This window comes from Megachile rotundata, chromosome 5 (genome assembly GCF_050947335.1).
Source record: "Megachile rotundata isolate GNS110a chromosome 5, iyMegRotu1, whole genome shotgun sequence".
NCBI classification, from domain to species: domain Eukaryota; kingdom Metazoa; phylum Arthropoda; class Insecta; order Hymenoptera; family Megachilidae; genus Megachile; species Megachile rotundata.
Genome location: NC_134987.1, coordinates 13,456,297 through 13,477,329, shown reverse-complemented (window position 1 = coordinate 13,477,329; position 21,033 = coordinate 13,456,297). Strand labels below are relative to the sequence as shown.

Below are 21,033 nucleotides of genomic sequence, written 5' to 3'. Positions count from 1 at the left end.
AAATTGCTGGAAACTTTATACTTCCATTTTGTTCAAAATCAAACATGAACGAATTTAACATAACCTATACACTGATTTCATTTAAACCAAATCAAACTTTATTGACATTGCAATTTAATACAATATAACTTAACTTTATTAACATTCAAACATAGCACAATTTAATCAAACCTAATCTAAATGCACCACAAGTGAACATAACCTAAATTTCACTGACTTAACCTAACCTAATTGCAATACTATTATCATTCAAAAGCAAACTATATAAAATATAGAACATCATATAAAAGTCTTTTGCATAACATCAAATTGTGTGAACAATAAACATTAAAGAATTACAAGGAGATTTCTATTAACCAGTTCAACAAAGGGAATTCATTAATTAAACGCGTTGCGTGTCGTTTCTAGACGTTTCCCTTTGTCGCTCATTAATTTTAAATTAATATTCAACAAAGAATGCTAATATTTATGACGAAAGATCACCTTTCTTACAAAGTGAAGTAAGCTTGAAATATAACGAGGACGTAAAAGGGACAAGTTGGAGTAACTCACCGTTGAGTACGTGTACGGTGATCGATTTTGGTTGAGAGTTGCTTGGATTACAAGTATATCGGCCAGAGTCCGACGGTTTTGCTTCCTGTACCAACAGGAAGCTGGTGGTGGTGTCACCCTTCTCGGTGACCACGGATACTCCTCCCCTGGACGAGTCGTAGCTGATTATCTGCAACAAAGAACGGAAGTACGCTTTCAGCAGAGTCACACGAACAAGTTCTGTTGTGGCTTGAAACGAGAAGACAGACAGCGAAATAAGGAAGAGGATTCGCGAAACTTCGCAACGATTTCCTCCCTTTTATACCGCGGAACTAACCGAGGACGGAAGATAAGCTAATGGTACATCGCGGTATTCGTCAACGTTTAAACGAACGCCAATAAGAGACAAGGGAAAAATTTCTTTCTGGAAAGTTACTAATCGTAAAGTTGCGAAGAGGCGAAGAAGATAGTTCGGAGCTTAACTACTTGAAGGATCATGAGCAGTCTGCATCTGACTTCTACTTAAAAGCTTCTGATGCTAGCTCGCTTTTAGGATCGGCCAGTGTTTATGAACATTTGGAGAGCTTATTAAACAACCGTTCGCGGAGGGTGAATTCGTTGGGAGATGGTAAATTTTGAAATAGCGCGAGGGAACTTTGAACAATGCCAGTGTATTCTTGTTGCGTAATTCCTCGACATTCTCGCGTTATTAAAAATTACGGGCGTGGCTGTTTGGGGAGACAGGATGCATTGCGTGGAGATTACGGAGATTGCAATTTGGGGAAATTATAGCGCGTTGTAATTATTACGCGCTGTGTTTGTAGCGGAGAGTGTTACAGAAGAGTAAAATTACAACGTTATTACAGAACGTTAAAATTACGAGTTGGATTTGTGTACTGAGACTGTAATACATCAGGAACTGTGCGTTGAAATTGTAGCTCGCTGCACCTATCACGCGTTGAGATTACAGCGCGCTGCAATTATCACGCGTTGAGATTACAGCGCGTTGCAGCTATTACGCGTTGAAAATATAGCGCGCTGAGGTTCCAACGCGCTGCAACTATTACGCGTTGAGATTTCAGTTCGCTGCAACTATCATGCGTTGAGATTACAGCGGGCTGCAACTATCACGCGTTGAGATTACAGCGCGCTGCACTTATCATGCGTTGAGATTACAGCGCGTTGCAGCTATTACGCGTTGAAAATATAGTGCGCTGCAATTATTACGCGCTGAGGTTCCAACGCTCTGCAACTATCACGCGTTGAGATTACAGATCGCTGCAACTATCACGCGTTGAGATTACAGCGCGCTGCAACTATCACGCATTGAGATTACAGCGTGTCGCAACTATTACGCGTTGAGAATATAGCGCGCCGCAACTATCACGCGTTGAGATGACAGCGCGCTGTAACTATTACGCGTTGAGAATATAGCGCGCTGCAACTATCACGCGTTGAGATTACAGCGCGCTGCAACTATCACGCGTTGAGATTACAGCGTGTCGCAACTATTACGCGTTGAGAATATAGCGCGCCGCAACTATCACGCGTTGAGATGACAGCGCGCTGTAACTATTACGCATTGAGAATATAGCGCGCTGCAACTATCACGCGTTGAGATTACAGCGCGTCGCAACAATTACGCGTTGAAAATATAGCGCGCCGCAACTATCACGCGTTGAGATGACAGCGCGCTGTAACTATTACGCGTTGAGAATATAGCGCGCTGCAACTATCACGCGTTGAGATTACAGCGCGTCGCAACAATTACGCGTTGAGAATATAGCGCGCTGTAACTATCACGCATTGAGATTACAGCGCGCTGCAACTATCACGCGTTGAGATTACAACGCGTCGCAACTATTACGCGTTGAAAATATAGCGCGCTGCAGCTACTACGCTTTAAGATTATAGCGCGCTGCAATTATTACGCACTGGGATCACAGCGCTCTGTAACTATTTCGCGTTGAGATCACAGCGTGCTGCAATTATTAAGCGCTGATATCACAACGCGCTGCAACTATCACGTATTGAGGTTACAACGTGTCGCAGTTATTACGTGTTGAGATCACAGCGCGTTGAAATTGCAGCACGTGGAATTTATAGCGCGCCAAAGTTGCAGCGGGTTGAAATTGCAGTATGTAGAGATTACAACGCTCCGTTATTATGGAGTAGTCTGTCGAGTTTGTCGAAATTACAAAGCGCTTAAATTACAGCGTGTTGAAGTTATAGCGTTGAAATTACAGCATGTTGAAGTTAAAGCGTTGAATTTACAGCGTCTTGATGTTAGAGCGTTGAAATTACAGCATCTTCAAGTTAGATCGTTGAAATTACAGTATGTTGAAGTTACAACGCATTAGAAAAGTGACTTATTGAAATTACAGCACATTGAGACTGCGTAAATTTACAAACTTAGCATCATAATTTTAGTTTAAAAATATTTAAAGATATTTTCAGTTTGTTATATTAAATCAAATAGAAAGTGTGTGTCTTTCACGAAGTAATAACGATCGAAAACGTTGTCAGTCTTTGTACAGTCTACAATTTGTACACTTACAGTCACCGTAAATATCCCCGCTTTATTTCGATCACTATTCTTTCATACCCCAACATCTTTTTTCAGAATAGACTCCGAAAGAATAACACAAGGCAACGTCCAAATGTGCGACAGTACACACTGTCGGCCCCTGCAAACGTTCTGTTTATCCTGTTCCACTTGACGTTACTTGGGAGTGTCTCTTTAACGGGGCTCGTAAGGGTCGACGTTCGTTTGTGAACCTGGCAGAAGTAGAGGCTGTCGTGAGAGCCGAGACGAATTTCTAAATAAATGATCTAGAGCTCGAGCCTTCGCTTCGGTACGTTGTTCTCGTGCTCCGTCTTGAAACTGTCTTCAGGGAAGGTACCTTCCATGAAATTTCTTGAAATTCCTTCTTCAACCTCTTCGCTGGAATGTTGAACAATCTCCGTGAAAACTTTTTCATGTAAACCGTATCTCGGCATCAGAAATAGAGACATGTACAAATTTTATCATCTTTCATAATTTTAAATACAAAATTACTTTGTTAGTTTTTGAGGTGAATGTAATTGACAGCACTACACTTTCTGTTTACTTATACATTTTGTTAAATTTTTGAAAGTTGAGGGTTAATTCTTGTATTAAATATCATGTATCTTCTCCTGGTATCAGACGTTAAAATTATACTAGCGATATTATCCGATAAGGTAACTGATTATTTATCCCAGTGATAGTAGAACAAGAACAAGTAGTCAGTACCAGTTGATACTCTTATCAAATATTATTAGTCTCTTCATATCAGAGTCAGAATTAAACTAGTCATATATAAGGTAATTTATCCAAGTGATAGAACAAATAGACAAAACCAACCCGTTAGACATGTCTGCTCTAACATTTTAGAGTTCATCAGACGAATAGTTCAAAGTGCGATGAATCGTACGAGAAAGTTATAACTGGCTAGCTCGATAAGCCGGCCTTCCTTCCATTCTGTTATCTAGTTCACGATATAACGCAGAATAATATGCGAAACTTTCACTGGAAAGTGCATGGTTAATCCAGGCTCCGTGTACAACGGGTAATAACGACGACGCATATGCACATATCACATTCGTGTTCGCGTTTAAGCTGGTACACGTGTGGCCAGAACTTTCGTGCCACCAAAAAATTGAAATTTCCGTTCACCGTGTTACGTTACGTGGAAGTTTCGCATTACAATTTGCCAACTATTTTCATAAACCCATCGCGATTGCGCGACCACGCTATTCGACGAATTACCCCCTGAACGTTTCGCCCTGCAATTATATTTTTGTCGTTATGAAACTTTTATAATTTTCCAATTCGTATTCTGTGGTGCTATTTTGAAAAGTTATATTTTTGCGCAAAATCGAGGGGTGTTGACGGAAATTCAAGTCGCCATGATGGATTTTAGAAGCTCTCTTGTGTTCTTTTTAAAAATTTTTCTTTCTACATATATTTCTATATTTCTATATGTATTTCTATGTATATTTTTATATTTCTATATGTATTTTTATGTATATTTTTATATTTCTATATTTCTATATGTATTTCCATGTATATTTTTATATTTCTATATTTATATATGTATTTCTATGTATATTTTTATATTTCTATATTTCTATATGTATTTCTAGGTACATTTCTATATTTCTATATTTCTATATGTATTTCTATGTATATATTTTTATTTCTATATTTATATATGTATTTCTATGCATATTTTTATATTTCTATATTTCTATATGTATTTCTAGGTACATTTCTATATTTCTATATTTCTATATGTATTTCTATGTATATATTTATATTTCTATATTTCTATATGTATTTCTATGTATATTTTTATATTTATATATTTTTAATTTCTACTCTGTATATTCGCATTTTCTATTCCATTCGCATATTTACACATTTCTGAACATTTATATTTCAAAACTCCACTAACACATTCTCCTTTCTCTAACTTCAAAATTACTCTCTTCATATCACTATAAAAGTATAAAACCGCAAGTTAATATCCCATAAAAAGAAATTTTTCATAAAGTAATAATCCCCGAAAACGCACGAAACTTAACCTATAAATGAACGTTTCCGTGTCTCCAGTAAAATCTTTAACGACATAAAATACGATTTCACCTGTTAATGCCTCCAAATAGATTTTCACACAGTTAACGTTAAAATTCTGCAAAGTAATTCCACGGTGTACAATATTAAAGTCTGTGAAACTAAATGTGCGGCTTTAAAAGTATTACAAAAATTTCTGCGGAGGAAAAGATAGAAGAAATTCGTTGACATAGTTCTAGCATCGCGTGGGAGTTTTAAAATTAAAGACACGAAGTGATCGTGAGAAAACTTCAAAGGACTACATAGAATAAGTAAGATACCCAAACAACGCTAGTTTTCTTAACAACATAAAGAAGTTTCCTAACTTTTCAGCGCTCCTCCCGCGTGGAAGCATAGTAGATTATGTTAAATCTCGAACCAATGGAAACTATATTCGATAAGACGTTTCAGGTAATTTAATTCTTAGTTCTGTGAAAATATTGTAGAAACGATGATACGTGATTTTGTTAATAAATAGTATAATTGAATTTTAGAATAGAAGTTTAAACGATGTAGACTGTATAGGTGTTTAAAGATTTCACAGTGCTATATTGTTCATTTATATGTATATGTGTTTGTTTACAAGAAAAATTTATTAGAGTATAGAAGCTTAAAGAAGAGAGTATAGATATACATACTTGTATTGTTCATATAAATTTATTATTGCATTGCAATATTCTTCTTGCAAGTATATTATTACACCAAATATTATTTTGTAATATTTCTTATAATACATGTGTTCTATCCATAAAGATATAGTAAATGATATTTCTATTTAAACGATATTTACTATTTCTATAACTTGAATCTCTTAACTCAAGTATAGGATCATTTACAAACTAAATTTCCCGCGCAGAGCGTAACCGCAAAATGGCCGCAGTAATCAAGATGGCCTCCATGATTACAGAGTAATGCTTGCATTTTCTGCAATTTCCTATAATTTTTTACCGCAATATAACCTTCCATGCTCTCTAAGTATTCCTTAATGTCTAGCAAGAAGTTCCGTGTCCAAAAGCGATCATTTCAACCCTTTTATACCGTCAGATTTCCAAGATCCCAGTTCGATGTCGGCGAGCAGAATGCGATTCAACGAACCAGATAATTTTCTCTGCATCATGGAGTTGGTAATTCGGGCAAGTTTTAAACTCGCGTGGAACAAGGGAGAGGGAGTTCACGTGACCTCGAAGAGAGAAAATGGAAATGGCAAGGAAGCGAGGAGAGTCTCGTCAGCCTCATTACGCGTTCATAGGAGAAATCGGCATCCCACGGGATCCTCGACAAACCCGATGGAACATCTTGGACTCAATGGTCCATTGGAATGCTTTCCTCCCGGCACATTACTACTTTTGTCTTATCAGTCTTCTCCCGTGCCCTGATAACGATTCCCTTGTCCCCCATTTCTTTCTACGTTCTCTTTTTCTTCGTCTCGAAACGGTGTCTTCTCGACGCGCGACCTTTGCCTCACAGCTACGATCTTAATTTATCTACTTCATTTAAATCGATAGCCTTTCAAGCTTTGATTGAATCCTTCAGGATCACTCGAACAGCTTCTCTTTATTACGCGACGTCGATTTAGAGAGTTGGAAAACTGCGCTGATAGAACTTCAATTTATCTCCACGGATATCTGCGAGAAATTGAACTTATTTCTTGCGGTTTATAATCACCGGGCTACTATTGGAAAAGTTATAACAGCAAATGGACGGACGCGGGAAAGTGTACAGATTCTTAATTATCGTTCCATGCTACCGCGATAACTGGATTTGTCTTTTATCTACCACTTTCTGAACAAATCGCGTGAGATTCGGAAAACCTTTGTTCCATCTTTTCTATTTCGAAGAACGAATACCCTCTCGAATGCTTCTTATAATTATAACAGTAGACATGTAATAACAATGAACAATAATAACAAGTAACAGCAACAAGTAATAAAAATATTTCCTATTTAAAATACAATTAATTAATACAATCGCATATTGCAAGTTTGCCATATTTTGACAAGGAACAAAACTGAAATAGCAATTACAAATTATGCAAATTTTGAAGAGTTATCGGAAAGCGGATTAAAAAATTGTTCTTCAAAAATTTCTCACGAAAGGTAACCTCAAATCTGATAAAATTTGAATACATCGCTGCGACACATGGCAAAACGTCAACGTCAATTTGCATTTTGTTTCGTTGTACAAAAGAGTTCCATGATGTTTCACATACACGTTGCAACACAAGTGGTTTTGTTGCTCGCGTTATTTTCAGAATATACCGAGCTACAACCGAAAACGTTGCCAGGGTATGAATAGAAAACTATAATAAGAACTTTGTGCACCAGTAACGATATTAGCAGGTGGCATCGATTTTACGGGAACACGGTATTTTTTCCGTTCGATGTCCATTTTCAAACGCGAACTGCCAGCCTGGCGAGAAATCGCGATATAAAAGCCAATCTCGTGGTGCAACGGCGAGCAGCTTGTATCTCTGGTCCGACTCCAACAAATGAGGAAACAATTGGACCACGAAACTGGAACTATGTTTTGTGGAAAATGAAACAGCAACCATCAGACGAACACAACGCCTTGTTTTCGCTGTTTGCACTTTCATGCTTGGAAGTTTCCTGATATTCTATGATGGAAATTTAGATGACACCTTGGGAAGATAAAATGTGATCTTGGAAAGAATTCTGTGGTTCTGGTCTTGTGGATTGTTGTATTTTTACATGTTTATTGTTGTGGATCTATGTATATTGTTATATCGTCATTTATTGTCGTGAGTTTTATAGCTTCATGTATTTTTATTGTTGTGGGTCTATGTATATTGTTATATCGTTATTTATTGCGTTTTATGGCTTCTTATATTTTAGCATGTTTATTGGTTATCATCTATGGAGAATATTGTTGTATCGTCATTTGGTATATTGTCATGAGTTATGTGTTGTATTAGTGCATGTATGTACATATTACTAGGACATGAATTTCAAAATCTTGAAGAACAGTTTTAGAAACATAGAATTATAGAATCGTAGAAAGTTCATACAATTCCTAATATCACAAATTTTCCAAATTCTTAAAATTTCCAATGTCTCAAGCTTTCAAAAAATTCTAAAATTCCCAATGTTTCAAACATCCAAAGTTCCTAAATTTCCTCAAACTCCAAAATTTCTGAAATTCCCAATGTTTCAAATTTCCAAAGATCTTAAAATTCCACAAACTCTAAAGCTCCTAAAATTCCTCAAACTCCAAGGTTCCTTAAATTCCCTGTTGTGTCGTGCTCTTCGCAATATTTTTTGAAGGCAGCACGACTGTTGCACCCAATGTGACGGGTGAACTCGATGATTTACAAAAATGGGTTTAGAGAGATTGACAAATTATTTAGAGTGCTGAATGAATTTATTCAGCTTAGGTTTGTGTTAGATTTTTGAAGTATACTTGATGAAAGTTTGGTTGATTCTGATTTTTGTACAATTTGGTAGGTGTGAAGAAAACAATTTTTAAGTGTTAAAGTGGTGGTTAAACCAATCACAGGGTGCATTGTAGAGGGAGGAAATGGATAGAGGGAGGAAGTAGAAGGTAGAGGGAGGAAGGCTGGGCTAACGGTAAGGATGTTCAGGTACTCGGAAAAAATTCTAATTTTTAGGGACTGGTTTACAATCTGACGGTTAAGTACGGTATCCTGCTTAAAAATTATGGTTCCCTAAAACGATTTGGGTTTTTCCCTGACGTCACGTACAGTTGTAAATGGTTTAGGTTTATATACACTATAAAGACACTACATGCCGCCCGCCTTGAACGATTGCGTTCAATAAACAATATATACATTTAAGCTAATATAAAATTGTTGAAATACAAAGTTCCATACTATACAATACATATATGAATACTAACGGACTATGGCTAATAACTAAATTGTATAACTTAGCGAATTATGTACAATGAACTTATTAGATAGGATTAACGTTATTTACATATGTTACATTAGTTGATTATTACGTCAAACTTGAATGTTCATCGATATAGTTACAGAAGTATGAGTTAATATATCTCTGGGTTGATTTTTATACATTGGTTAATTATTACTGGGTGGAGTAACCGGATTATCTACATCGACGGGTAGTGGACAAATGTTCCGTACGCTGCGCTTGTAGATGCCTTGATTGGTCCTCACAGTCACCACACGAATTACACCATCATCTCCGGGATGGATCTCAATGATGCGGCCAAGGTTCCACCGTAGTGGTGGTAGGTTTTCATCTTTCAACAATACCAAAGTGCCCAGCTTCAAAGAGCTTGGTACATTGTTGCGCCATTTTGTGCGGATGTTGAGCTCGTTGAGATACTCCTTATGCCATCTTGCCCAGAAGTGCTGTTTAATTCGCTGGATGTGCTGCCAAACTGATAACCGGTTAGTAGGAACATCGGTAAGATCGTGTTCTGGTAAGCTCGTCAATGACTCACCTATTAGGAAATGGGCTGGAGTAAGGGCATTTAAATCATTTGGATCTGGGGATAAAGGAGTTAACGGACGGGAATTTAAGATTGCTTCAATTTCGATAATGTAGGTATTTAATTCCTCGAATGTAAACAGGGCATCGCCTACTGTTCGATAGAAGTGGTGTTTAAACGACTTCACTGCCGCTTCCCATAAACCTCCAAAATGTGGAGATCGTGGAGGGGTGAATCGCCAAACAATGCCTTTATTTGACAATTGTTGAATAACTGTTTGTTTATGTGTTTCTGAATCTAAAAGCTTTTGAAGATCATCCAACAATCGTTTAGCGCCTACGAAATTAGTCGCATTATCGGTATAAATAGTTTGAGCATAACCGCGCCTAGCAAAGAATCGTTTTAAACTTGCCATAAACGCCTCGGTTGACAGGTCGCAGACAAGTTCTAAATGCACCGCTTTTGTAACGAAGCAAATGAACACGGCTACGTACACCTTTAATTTTTTTGTGTTACGGAAACGTTTCTCCTTAATGAAGAAAGGTCCGCAATAATCGATACCGACTACCTGAAATGGTCGATTTTCAGTGACTCGACTTTTGGGTAAATTACCCATACAATATTCCGGTAAGTCAGAAGGTTTGATTTTAAAACAACGAATACATCTCCGTACAATAAATCGGACTGTGTTTTTTCCATCTACGAGCCAATACCTTTGTCGTATTGCGTTAAGAGTTCCCAATATACCCGCATGAAGCTGATTATTATGTTCGTTACGTACTACAAGATGTGTGATATGACTCGATTTTGGTAATAGTATCGGATGCTTTTGTCCGTATGATAATTTAGATTTTTGGAGCCGACCACCTACGCGTATTATTCCATCGCGATCTATAAACGGAGATAGAGCCAAAATCTTACTCGATCTGGAAACATGGTTTTTTTGTTTTAATTCAGTCAACTCCTTTGCAAAATATTGTGCTTGCGTGCATTTAATAATTAAATTGTGAGCCTTTCGAATTTCATCCAGGGACAAAGGTCCAGTGATTTTTGTTTGTTGTGACGCGTTTGTAAAAAATCGCATACAATAGGCAATTACTCGTTGAAGTCGAATTATGGACGAAAACCGTTCAAAAATATTTGAAGTGTCTGGATAGCTAATTAAAGTAGTAACCGTGCGTCGCTCGGGTACGTCAACGGCAGGTATGTCGCTTATAGGCCACCGTGAATAATCTTCGGAAAGCCAGGTAGGACCCGATAACCATAAATGATTTTTAAGAAAATCTACTGGTAACTGACCTCGAGAAATATAGTCGGCTGGGTTATCTAGAGAATTGACATGCTTCCAATTATGGGATTCCGTTATATCTTGAATTTTTGCCACCCGATTAGCTACGAATGTTTTCAAAGTATGTGGAGGTGATTTAATCCAGTGTAAGGCGATTGTTGAATCACTCCAAAAATGACATGAACTAAAAGAAATCTTCAAAGCTGATTTTGTAGCGCGGAATAATTTACTTAATAACTCGGAGGCACATAATTCTAATCTAGGAAGCGAAGTTGTTTTAAGAGGAGCTACTCTTGATTTCGCAGCTACAAGACGGACAATAGTGTTTCCTTGAAAATCTGATGACCTTAAATAAATACATGCCCCATAAGCTATCTCGCTAGCATCACAGAAACCATGTATTTGGACATCGATTGCTTCTCTAATCAAAATCTCGCGAGGTACAGAAAATGAATTTAACTGAGGGAGTTGTTTGGTATACGTTATCCAGGCTGAATGTATGGTCAGTGGAACAAGATCGTCCCACCCAATACCACACTTCCATAATTGCTGCATAATAACCTTTGCCTTTATGATTACCGGCCCGAGTAACCCTAAAGGGTCAAAGAGTTGTGCTATTCTCGAAAGTATGTTTCGTTTGGTAATTGGATAGTCACTATCAATATTAGTCTTATAAGTTATAGTATCTACACGCGGTGTCCAAACTATACCTAAAGTACGTCGCGTTTCGTCACCGTCCAAATACAAACAATTATTAGATGATAGTTCTTTAAATGGTTCGATTAATGACTGCTTGTTTGTAGCCCATTGACGTAAATTAAAGCCACCTGAATTTAAAAGCTCGGTTATTTGATCTCTGAGTATTTCAGCTTCTTTTAACGTGTTAGCTCCGGTTAATAAGTCGTCGACATAGAAGTCATTTTTTATTGCATTTGCAGCTACAGGAAACTGCTCAGAATTGTCACTTGCTAATTGCTGTAATGTGCGTATTGCGAGAAATGGAGCACACGCGGTGCCATAGGTCACAGTGTCTAAACGATAGGTTTTTATCGCGTCCTTTGGATTTTTCCGCCAAAGTATTTTTTGAAATATCGCGTCTTCAGGATGTACCTTGATTTGCCTGTACATCTTTTCTACATCGGCGGTTAAAACATACGTATGTGATCGGAAACGCGTAATTAAAGAAAATATATCCTCCTGAATAGTAGGTCCAACCATAAGGGTATCGTTCAAAGAAATTCCGGTATTAGTTTTCGCGGAACCATCGAATACCACTCTAACTTTAGTAGTCAGACTGGTACTCTTGATGACCGCGTGATGCGGCAAATAATATCCGAGATTCGTTTCGGCTGTTTCAGTTATGTTAGTCATATGCCCTAACCTTTCATATTCTTCTAAAAAAGCTGAATACTGTTCACCTAATGTAGGATTAGAATGTAATTTACGTTCAAGCGTAAAAAATCGGTTTAAAGCCATAGCATGTGATTCGCCTAATTGCTGTCTTTTTTCATTAAATGGTAAACGGACTATATACCGGCCTGTAGAATCTCGATTGGTTGTTTGTGAAAATAGTGTTTCACAAGCACTTTCCTCGGAAGATACTGGCTTTTTCTGGTTATGCTCTTCAAGTTCCCAGAATTTCGCTATTTGCCCTTCTAATTGATTTGCTGCTAAAAAACACTTTGTAAACGGTTGACTATTATTATTTAATTTCACACCTCCCGATAAGACCCATCCTAATTCGGTTTTTTGTAATATGGCAGTCTGATTAGCTAAACGTATTTGTTCAGCGTGTAGAAGGCGATAAAATAGATATTCTCCCAACAGAGCATCGATTTCTGCGGGTTTATTAAAATCAGGATCTGCTAATTCGATTTCATTCGGTATCTCTAAACTATTCGCGTTCACTGGTCGCGACGGAAGACGATGGGTAATTACGGGTAACGTTAAAAAATTAGCTTCGCAAGAAAAATCAGTTACTTTCGATTTAATCTGCGCACAAATAGAATAATTACTTCGGTTTATTTGTCGACCTACACCGACTACTGGTATATTAGTTTTTAATTTCGGTAATTGTAGTGAATTTGCTAGTTTTTCAGTCATGAAATTAGACTGAGAACCGGGATCTAACAGAACACGACAATCATGTTCCTGATTGTTTTTACCTAAAATAGTTATACGAGCTGTAGACAAAAGGATTTCGGATGATCCGTATACAGTTAATGCCACCGATGGCGATGGGTTATTTGGATTTGATTTCGAATTTGGAATTTGCTCTACTGGAGTATCGTCTCCGAAATGGAGAAGAGTATGGTGCTTACCATTACATTTTTGGCAAGTGGACGCGTGACATTTAACTGTAGAGTGATTATCTCTTAAACAATTTATACAGAGATTAATAGATTTGACTGAATTAAATCTTTCTCGCGGAGTTTGTTTCAACAAAATAGGGCATTGATTTATATAGTGACCTTTTTTACATAAAGGACAAGAATTTGCGTTATGCGTAGTAACAAATGCATTGGCTCGAGATTTAAATTTATTACGCCCATCGATAGGTTTTTTATGCAATACCTCTCCGGTGTGTACAGGTAATTTAATCAGTTCGTCATCGCGTGAATATCGGTTTAGAAAAGACAAAAGGTCGTTAAATGTTGGTCTGTCATCATCGTCAAGTGTTCGTTCCCATGAAGTACGGGTTTGCTTATCTAATTTTGCCGTAATGATATAAATTAGAAAATCATTGCAATCTGTGGTCGCCTTTAAACATTTTAAAGCATTAACGTGCATTTCCGCACCCTCTGCTATAGCGCGCAAGGATGACGGAGACTCTTTCGACATTTCAGGTAAATCGAATATAGCTCTAATGTGACTCTGAATTATTTTTCGCGGTTTGTTAAATCGTTTTTGAACTAAATCCCATGCAACTGTATAATTTTCTTCGGATGCGGTTAACGAATTTGTAACACTAGCAGCACTACCGGTTAGATAAGATTTTAACAAATGGAATTTGTGAATTGTAGGAATGGACTTATTGTCATGTACTAACGAGCGAAATGTGTCATAGAAACCTTGCCATTCGGCATAATTCCCATCAAATGGCTGAATATGAATTTTTGGTATAATTCCGCTTGTAGACGGTGTCAAAGAACCCGAGGAATCACTATTAACCGATACTTTGCTAGGTTCGCGAGTATTGAGTCGATGTAATGCACTATTTATGAAATCCGCACATTCATAATAAAGATTTTCAAATTCTTCATGAACAAGAGATTGTTCATCACTATCAGCTATCTCTTCTATTTGATTTTGAATTTTACAAAAACTATTATAATGATCTTCCAATTTTTGTTTACGAAGTTCAAGATACGGTATGTCTAAGTTTTCTACTTTCTTAGCTGAATTATTCAGGCGAGTTATTTGAGCCTTAACATTGGCTCTTTGTTTAAGAAGGGATTTTAATTCGACGGCCATGATATTATACGATAATTGAAGCAATGAAAAGGACTAATTCGGTATAAAAAATAAGGAAGGTGAGTCGAAGCTTACGTGAACGATGATCTTGATCCCAAATGTTATCGATTGATGATCCAGAAAGGGAATGAGATGCTCCTGATGTAAGAGATCTGCTGCTTCCGCTACAATCCTGGATGCCACAAGGTGATCCGACGGGAGAAGAGGTGCTCCTAATGTGAAGGCTGTCCTGTCTCCGCTTCGCTTCCTTGGTTGATAGTTGCAGATCTCAGCTCCAAATCGCTGGATCCGGCTCGAAGGACCAAATTTGTTGTGTCGTGCTCTTCGCAATATTTTTTGAAGGCAGCACGACTGTTGCACCCAATGTGACGGGTGAACTCGATGATTTACAAAAATGGGTTTAGAGAGATTGACAAATTATTTAGAGTGCTGAATGAATTTATTCAGCTTAGGTTTGTGTTAGATTTTTGAAGTATACTTGATGAAAGTTTGGTTGATTCTGATTTTTGTACAATTTGGTAGGTGTGAAGAAAACAATTTTTAAGTGTTAAAGTGGTGGTTAAACCAATCACAGGGTGCATTGTAGAGGGAGGAAATGGATAGAGGGAGGAAGTAGAAGGTAGAGGGAGGAAGGCTGGGCTAACGGTAAGGATGTTCAGGTACTCGGAAAAAATTCTAATTTTTAGGGACTGGTTTACAATCTGACGGTTAAGTACGGTATCCTGCTTAAAAATTATGGTTCCCTAAAACGATTTGGGTTTTTCCCTGACGTCACGTACAGTTGTAAATGGTTTAGGTTTATATACACTATAAAGACACTACATTCCCAAAGTTTCAAATATCCAGAGTCCCTAAAATTCTTCAAACTCTAAAGTTCCTGAACTTTATTCATTTCATTTAGAAACTTCCCTAATATCTCAAACTCCCAAAATTCCTAAAATTCCCAACATTTCAAATTTCCAAAAAATGTTAAAATTCCTCAAATTTCGAAGTTTCTTAAATTCCTAATATTTCAAACTTTCAAAATCTCTAAGTTCTTCAAAGTACAAAGTTCGTAAAATTTCTAATTTCTCAAAGTCCCCAAATTCCTAAAATTCCCAATATCTCAAACTTCCAACAATTTCTAAAATTTCTCAAACTCCAAAGTTCCCAAAATTCCTAATATCTCAAATTCCCCAAATTCCTTAAATTCCCAATATCTCAAACTTCCAAAAAATTATAAAATTCCTCAAACTCCAAAGCTCCTAAAATTCCCAATGTTTCAAACTTCCAAAGCCCCTAAAATTCCTCAAACTCCAAAGTTCTTAAAATTCCTAATATCTCAAACTCCTCGAAGTCCCCAAAAATTCCCAAACACAAATTTCCATAATTCAAGTCCTCCCCAAAATCTAAACTCCAAATTCCTAATTTGCAATATTTAACATTACCAAACTATTAAAGTCCAATTTCGATATCAAAACGCGACCTCCACAACCGCGACGCCAAGCGTTCCAAAATGGCGTCGAATCCCATCGCCCATAAAAAAGATTCCGTTTTTAAAGAAAAGCCCGGTTGATGACAATTTTTGCGACACGCTATATCCGCGTTTAATTCCTCCAGTTCTCTTTCCTCTAACGTTTACAATTTTCCAGTTCAAATTTACCGTTGGCGTCTCTCGAAAAACGCGTCGAGTTAACAAATAGAAGAGAAACAACAGTTTCTTCGTCGCGATATTTTGTCGTGGAACGTTTAAACCTGTTCCTTTTTCGACTTCTCTTTTGTTTTAATTCGACGACCAACGAAATAATCGTTCGCAGAGTATTCGCGCGATCGCTGTTATGGTTGCGTTATTCTTTTTTCTCCGTGGCGGTGGAAAATAGAAGTCGGAGTTACATCGGAGGAAGAGAAAGAGGGAAAAGAGGTTAACAAAAGGCGATGAAATGTGTCCACCTTTATTTGTCGTGCTCGATACCGGAAAATAGAACGCTTTCACGCCAAGTCACGCATGAAGATAACACGAGCTTTCGACCTTCCCTCTCGAGGACTGGTTCCGTGCTTTTTTGCAGACACCCGAGCCTGAAATTGTATCCGACAGGTAAACAGTTGTAAATAAAGCACGTTGTCGTCGACTGTGTGCCGTGTCGCACAGAAAAGAATGTTTTCAGTTCGTGTGTTGTGGGTGAGGCGCAATTAACGCTGCTGCGACAGTGTCGGAGAGTAAATACCTTTTTTCTGAGCGAGTATCAGCCAAAGGTACAAGCACCGAAGCAAACTACAACGTTATTAGAAGCTACGGGCTTTTTTAAGCTGCCTTTCTGGATTCTTAAACTAAGCATGCTTTAACGAGTAATCACATGATTATTTGAAAACTTTTGTACGGAGCAATCTCGTTATATGGCAATACTTCAGACGGAATGTCCACGCAAGCCTTTGTAGTTGTGGAAGAAATTTTAAATTTGTTGATTTAGGAATTTAAGGACTTTTGGGGAGAGAGGTGAAATTATGAATTTTTAAGATTGAGAAATGTGAAATTTATAAATTTCAAATTTTATGTGGTATGTTCAAAAATTCTCAGTCTGTTGAATTTGTAAGTTTTTAAATTTAACTCCCAAGTTTATAAATTAAAAAATTTCAAATATTTAATATAAATCTCTAAATCTTCATTTCAAATTCTCAAATTCTTATACTTTCAAGCATATAAATTTAAAAATTCAAAACCTTGAATATAAATCTCCAAATCATCATTTCAAATTCTCAAATTCTTAAACTATCAAATTTCCAATGTTTCAAATTCTTAAATTCCCAAAATAAATCTCTAAATCTCCAAGAGTTAAAATTCCTAAATCCCTAAAACCTCAAATCCCCAAATTCTGAAATCCCCAAATCTCTAACTCCCCAAAACTCCATATTCCTAAATTCCTAAAGCTCCAAGTCTCCAAGTCTCCAAACCTTTAAAACTCTAAATCTCCAAATCTCCAAATCCCTAAAACTCCGAATCCCCTAATCAAAATCTCAAAATCTACGAACTTCCAAATTCCCAAATTCCTAAATCTCCAAATGCCCAAAATTCTCAAATCCCATATTTCTAAATTCCCAAAATCTCAAGTCTCCAAATCTCCAAATACCCAAAACTCCAAATCCCTAAATCTCTAAATCTCCAAATCCCTACAACTCCAAATCCTCAATTTCCCAAATCCCAAAATTCCCAAATTCCCAAATCCCCAATTTCCCAAATCCCCAAATTCCTAAATTCCCAAATCCCAAAATCTCAAAATCCCTAAATTCCCAAATTCCCAAATTCCCAAATTCCCAAATCCCCAAATCCCCAAATCCTCAAATCCCTAAATCCCCAAATCCCCAAATCCCCAAATCCCCAAATCCCCAAATCCCCAAATTCCCAAATTCCCAAATCCCCAAATCCTCAAATCCTCAAATCCCTAAATCCCCAAATCCCCAAATCCCCAAATCCCCAAATCCCCAAATCCCCAAATCCCCAAATTCTCAAATCCCCAAATCCCCAAATCCCCAAATCCCCAAATCCCCAAATTCTCAAATCCCCAAATCCCTAAATCCCCAAATTCCCAAATCCCAAAATCCCAAAATCCCAAAATCCCAAAATCCCAAAATCCCAAAATCCCAAAATCCCAAAATCCTCAAATTCCAAAATACCAAAATCTTTAAATTCCCAAATTTCCAAATTCCAAAATCCCCAATTTCCAACCTTTCTATCTTCCCAACCTAAAAATGTCAAAATCCAAAAAAAGTTTAAACAAAGCCTAAAAATTCATAAAAACTTTCGCAATTAAAAAAGATAATCGCGTACATCAATCATTAATGTAAAGTATTCGCAGAATTCTCATTTCGCTTTCATCTCGAGGTAAATGAATAAAATTACCTTAAATGCAAGATTATTACCGGATAATTGCCTTTCTTTGTGCAGCTCGAAATAAATTATTCTAATTAATGTAAGATTTCCCCGTAAGATAGAATGATTACCGTAAGCGAGCTGATTTTTCGAAGCTTTCGCACGCTTTTCCCTCGCGTTACTCCCGCATTTTTTATCGAGTAATAAACTTATGACAACTACAAGGTTATTAGCCGCCCTTGTAAGTGCTTTTCTTTGTACAATTCCGAATAAATCATGTTGATTAATGCAAGATTCATCCGTGAGATCCGATTTTCCATAGATCCAGCATAATTCACCCTTTGCGCGATGTTTTTCTCTTCCCGTTTCACCGTCGCTGCGTAAAATGTGTATAACGGAATTGCGTTTATTTATGCACCGTATCAGCGTCAAGCAGGAAAAGAAAATTTCGAATTTAGTTATGTAAATGCTTATGAATATTTATGTTGTTTGCATAATCCCGAAGCGAGCACGATATGCTGTTAATGGAAGTAAGACTCGCGTTAACAGTGTCGATAAGTGTCTGGCACGCGAAACTTTCCTGACGAAGGTTACATCGAATCGTAACCGAGGAGGCTCGAACTTTTATCGTATCGGTTTAAGTTCAGCGAAGTTCTCGCTACGATGGAACTTTTACGATCAATAAAAATCGATTACGACTAACCGAAAGTTTGCATTAGATACTTCGGGGGCCACTTCCGCTCGAAATCGGTCCGATTTGCAATTGGATGATTCCAATTTCAATTATTGCGCACTGGAGATTTACTGGTTTAGGGATTCAAGAATTTAAGGATATTGGGTTCTTTAAATATTAGAACATATTAGAACATTCTAACTAATATTAGAACATTAGAATGGGAATCTAAGTACATTGGAATCTAGGTGGTTGATTCTCCACGTATATTGGGATCAAGGTTCATAGGGTTCAGGTTATAGGATCCAGGGTTGAGTGCATCTAGGTCCACGTGGATCAAGATGTGGAGCAAGATTCATGTGGATCTAGGTTCGAGGGATGCAGATTTATGGTGCTCTAGGGTTTTGTGTACATATGTAGAATTACATGAGTCTAGGATCTACATTCATGTGAATCTAGCTTCATGTGGGTCTATCTAGCTTCATGTGGACCTAGGTTCATAGGGTTTAGGTTATAGGATCCAGGGTTGTGTGCATCTAGGTCCATGTGGATCAAGATGTGGAGCAAGATTCATGTGGATCTAGGTTTGAGGGATGCAGATTTATGATGCTCTAGGGTTTTGTGTACATATGTAGAATTACATGAGTCTAGGATCTACATTCATGTGAATCTAGCTTCATGTGGGTTTATCTAGCTTCATGTGGACCTAGGTTCATGGTATAAAGACTTATGCTGATTTAGGTTTGTGGATATGTGGATTCACCTGGATCTAGGTTCATGTCGATCTTAGTTCATATAGAATTAGGCTCATGTGGATCAAGGTTTATGTTGTTCTAGGTCCATGTGGTTTAAGTAGATCTAGCTTCATGTGGAATGTATACTGATCTAGGTTTATGGGTACATACGTAGATCCATATGGATCTAGGATCATGGTGATTTAGTTTAGAGGTATGCAGACATGGTAATCTAAAAATATTTGGATATAGAGATTGTCCTCAATAATTACACGTGAACAGTTGAATCAAGCATGCTTTGTCTTAAACAGTCACATATGACAAAATTCACATGTCAATTCTCATGTGACAAAATCACTCATTCTTTCTTCTAAATAAACACAAGCGAACAATTACATCAATCATGCATCGTCTTAAATAATCACACGTGACAAAATACATATGTCAATTCACATGTTACAAAATACATATGTCAATTCACATGTTACAAAATACAAATGTCAATTCAAATGTGACAAAATCATATGTGACAAAATCACTAATTCTTTCTTCTAAATAAACACAAGTGGACAATTGCATCAATCATGCTTCGTCTTAAATAATCACACGTGACAAAATACATATGTCAATTCACATGTGACAAAATACATATGTCAATTCACATGTGACAAAATCACTCATTCTTTCTTCTAAAAAAACACAAGTGAACAATTGCATCCATCATGTTTCGTCTTAAATAATCACATGTGACAAAATTCACATGTCAATTCACATGTGACAAATTCACTCATTCCTTGTTCTAAATAAACACAAGTAAAAAATTGAATCAGTAGCTTCATCCTAAGTAAATGTCACTATAAGTATGTATAGTCCATATACATATGTGTAGTCAATATATGTATATCAATATGTATGTATAGTCCATATATTCATTTTGAAAGAAAAATTTCAAGTGTTAAAAGGCTCAGCCTAATCGATTGAGAGTTAAAGTTTATTGTAACAAACGAAAGTTACAAATCCAGGGAATCCACTTTTATTTCTGTCGTAGCAATACCGCGGAAACCGATTTGGCAACATTTTTACCCCGTCCCTTGGCAATCGTCCACAACCGTCACATAAATACGACGCGATGTTGTATACGATTTATCAATTTCTTAATAGGATTATATCTGGCTAAACTTATCGAAGTCATCGAATCGTATTAATTACGGTAATAACAACATACAATTCTTACAATAATGCATTTGAATTATACTTCGTCACGAGTGTCCTTCGAGTATCGATTTTCTCTTATTTGCCGATGAAATAAGAGATGTATAATTGGAATGCTTCTCAAATATTTGAAGATAAAAATGTTGGATCCATGAAATTCGACGATTTCAAAAGAGTCCGTATCCTCTTTCAATGGCACAGTTTCCAATA

The 21,033-nt window shown here is 37.1% G+C and overlaps 1 protein-coding gene across 4 annotated transcripts in view; it reads right to left on the bottom strand.

Annotated features, from left to right (window-relative positions):
- LOC100876978 (zwei Ig domain protein zig-8) overlaps window positions 1-21,033 on the bottom strand; it is a 547,773-nt gene that overhangs the window by 18,439 nt on the left and 508,301 nt on the right. For all 4 annotated transcript variants that reach the window (XM_012281711.2, XM_076532263.1, XM_012281710.2 and 1 more), the window contains one exon: window positions 553-721. In XM_012281711.2, coding sequence (XP_012137101.1) covers window positions 553-721 — 169 coding nt within the window. The remainder of the gene's footprint in view (window positions 1-552; window positions 722-21,033) is intronic.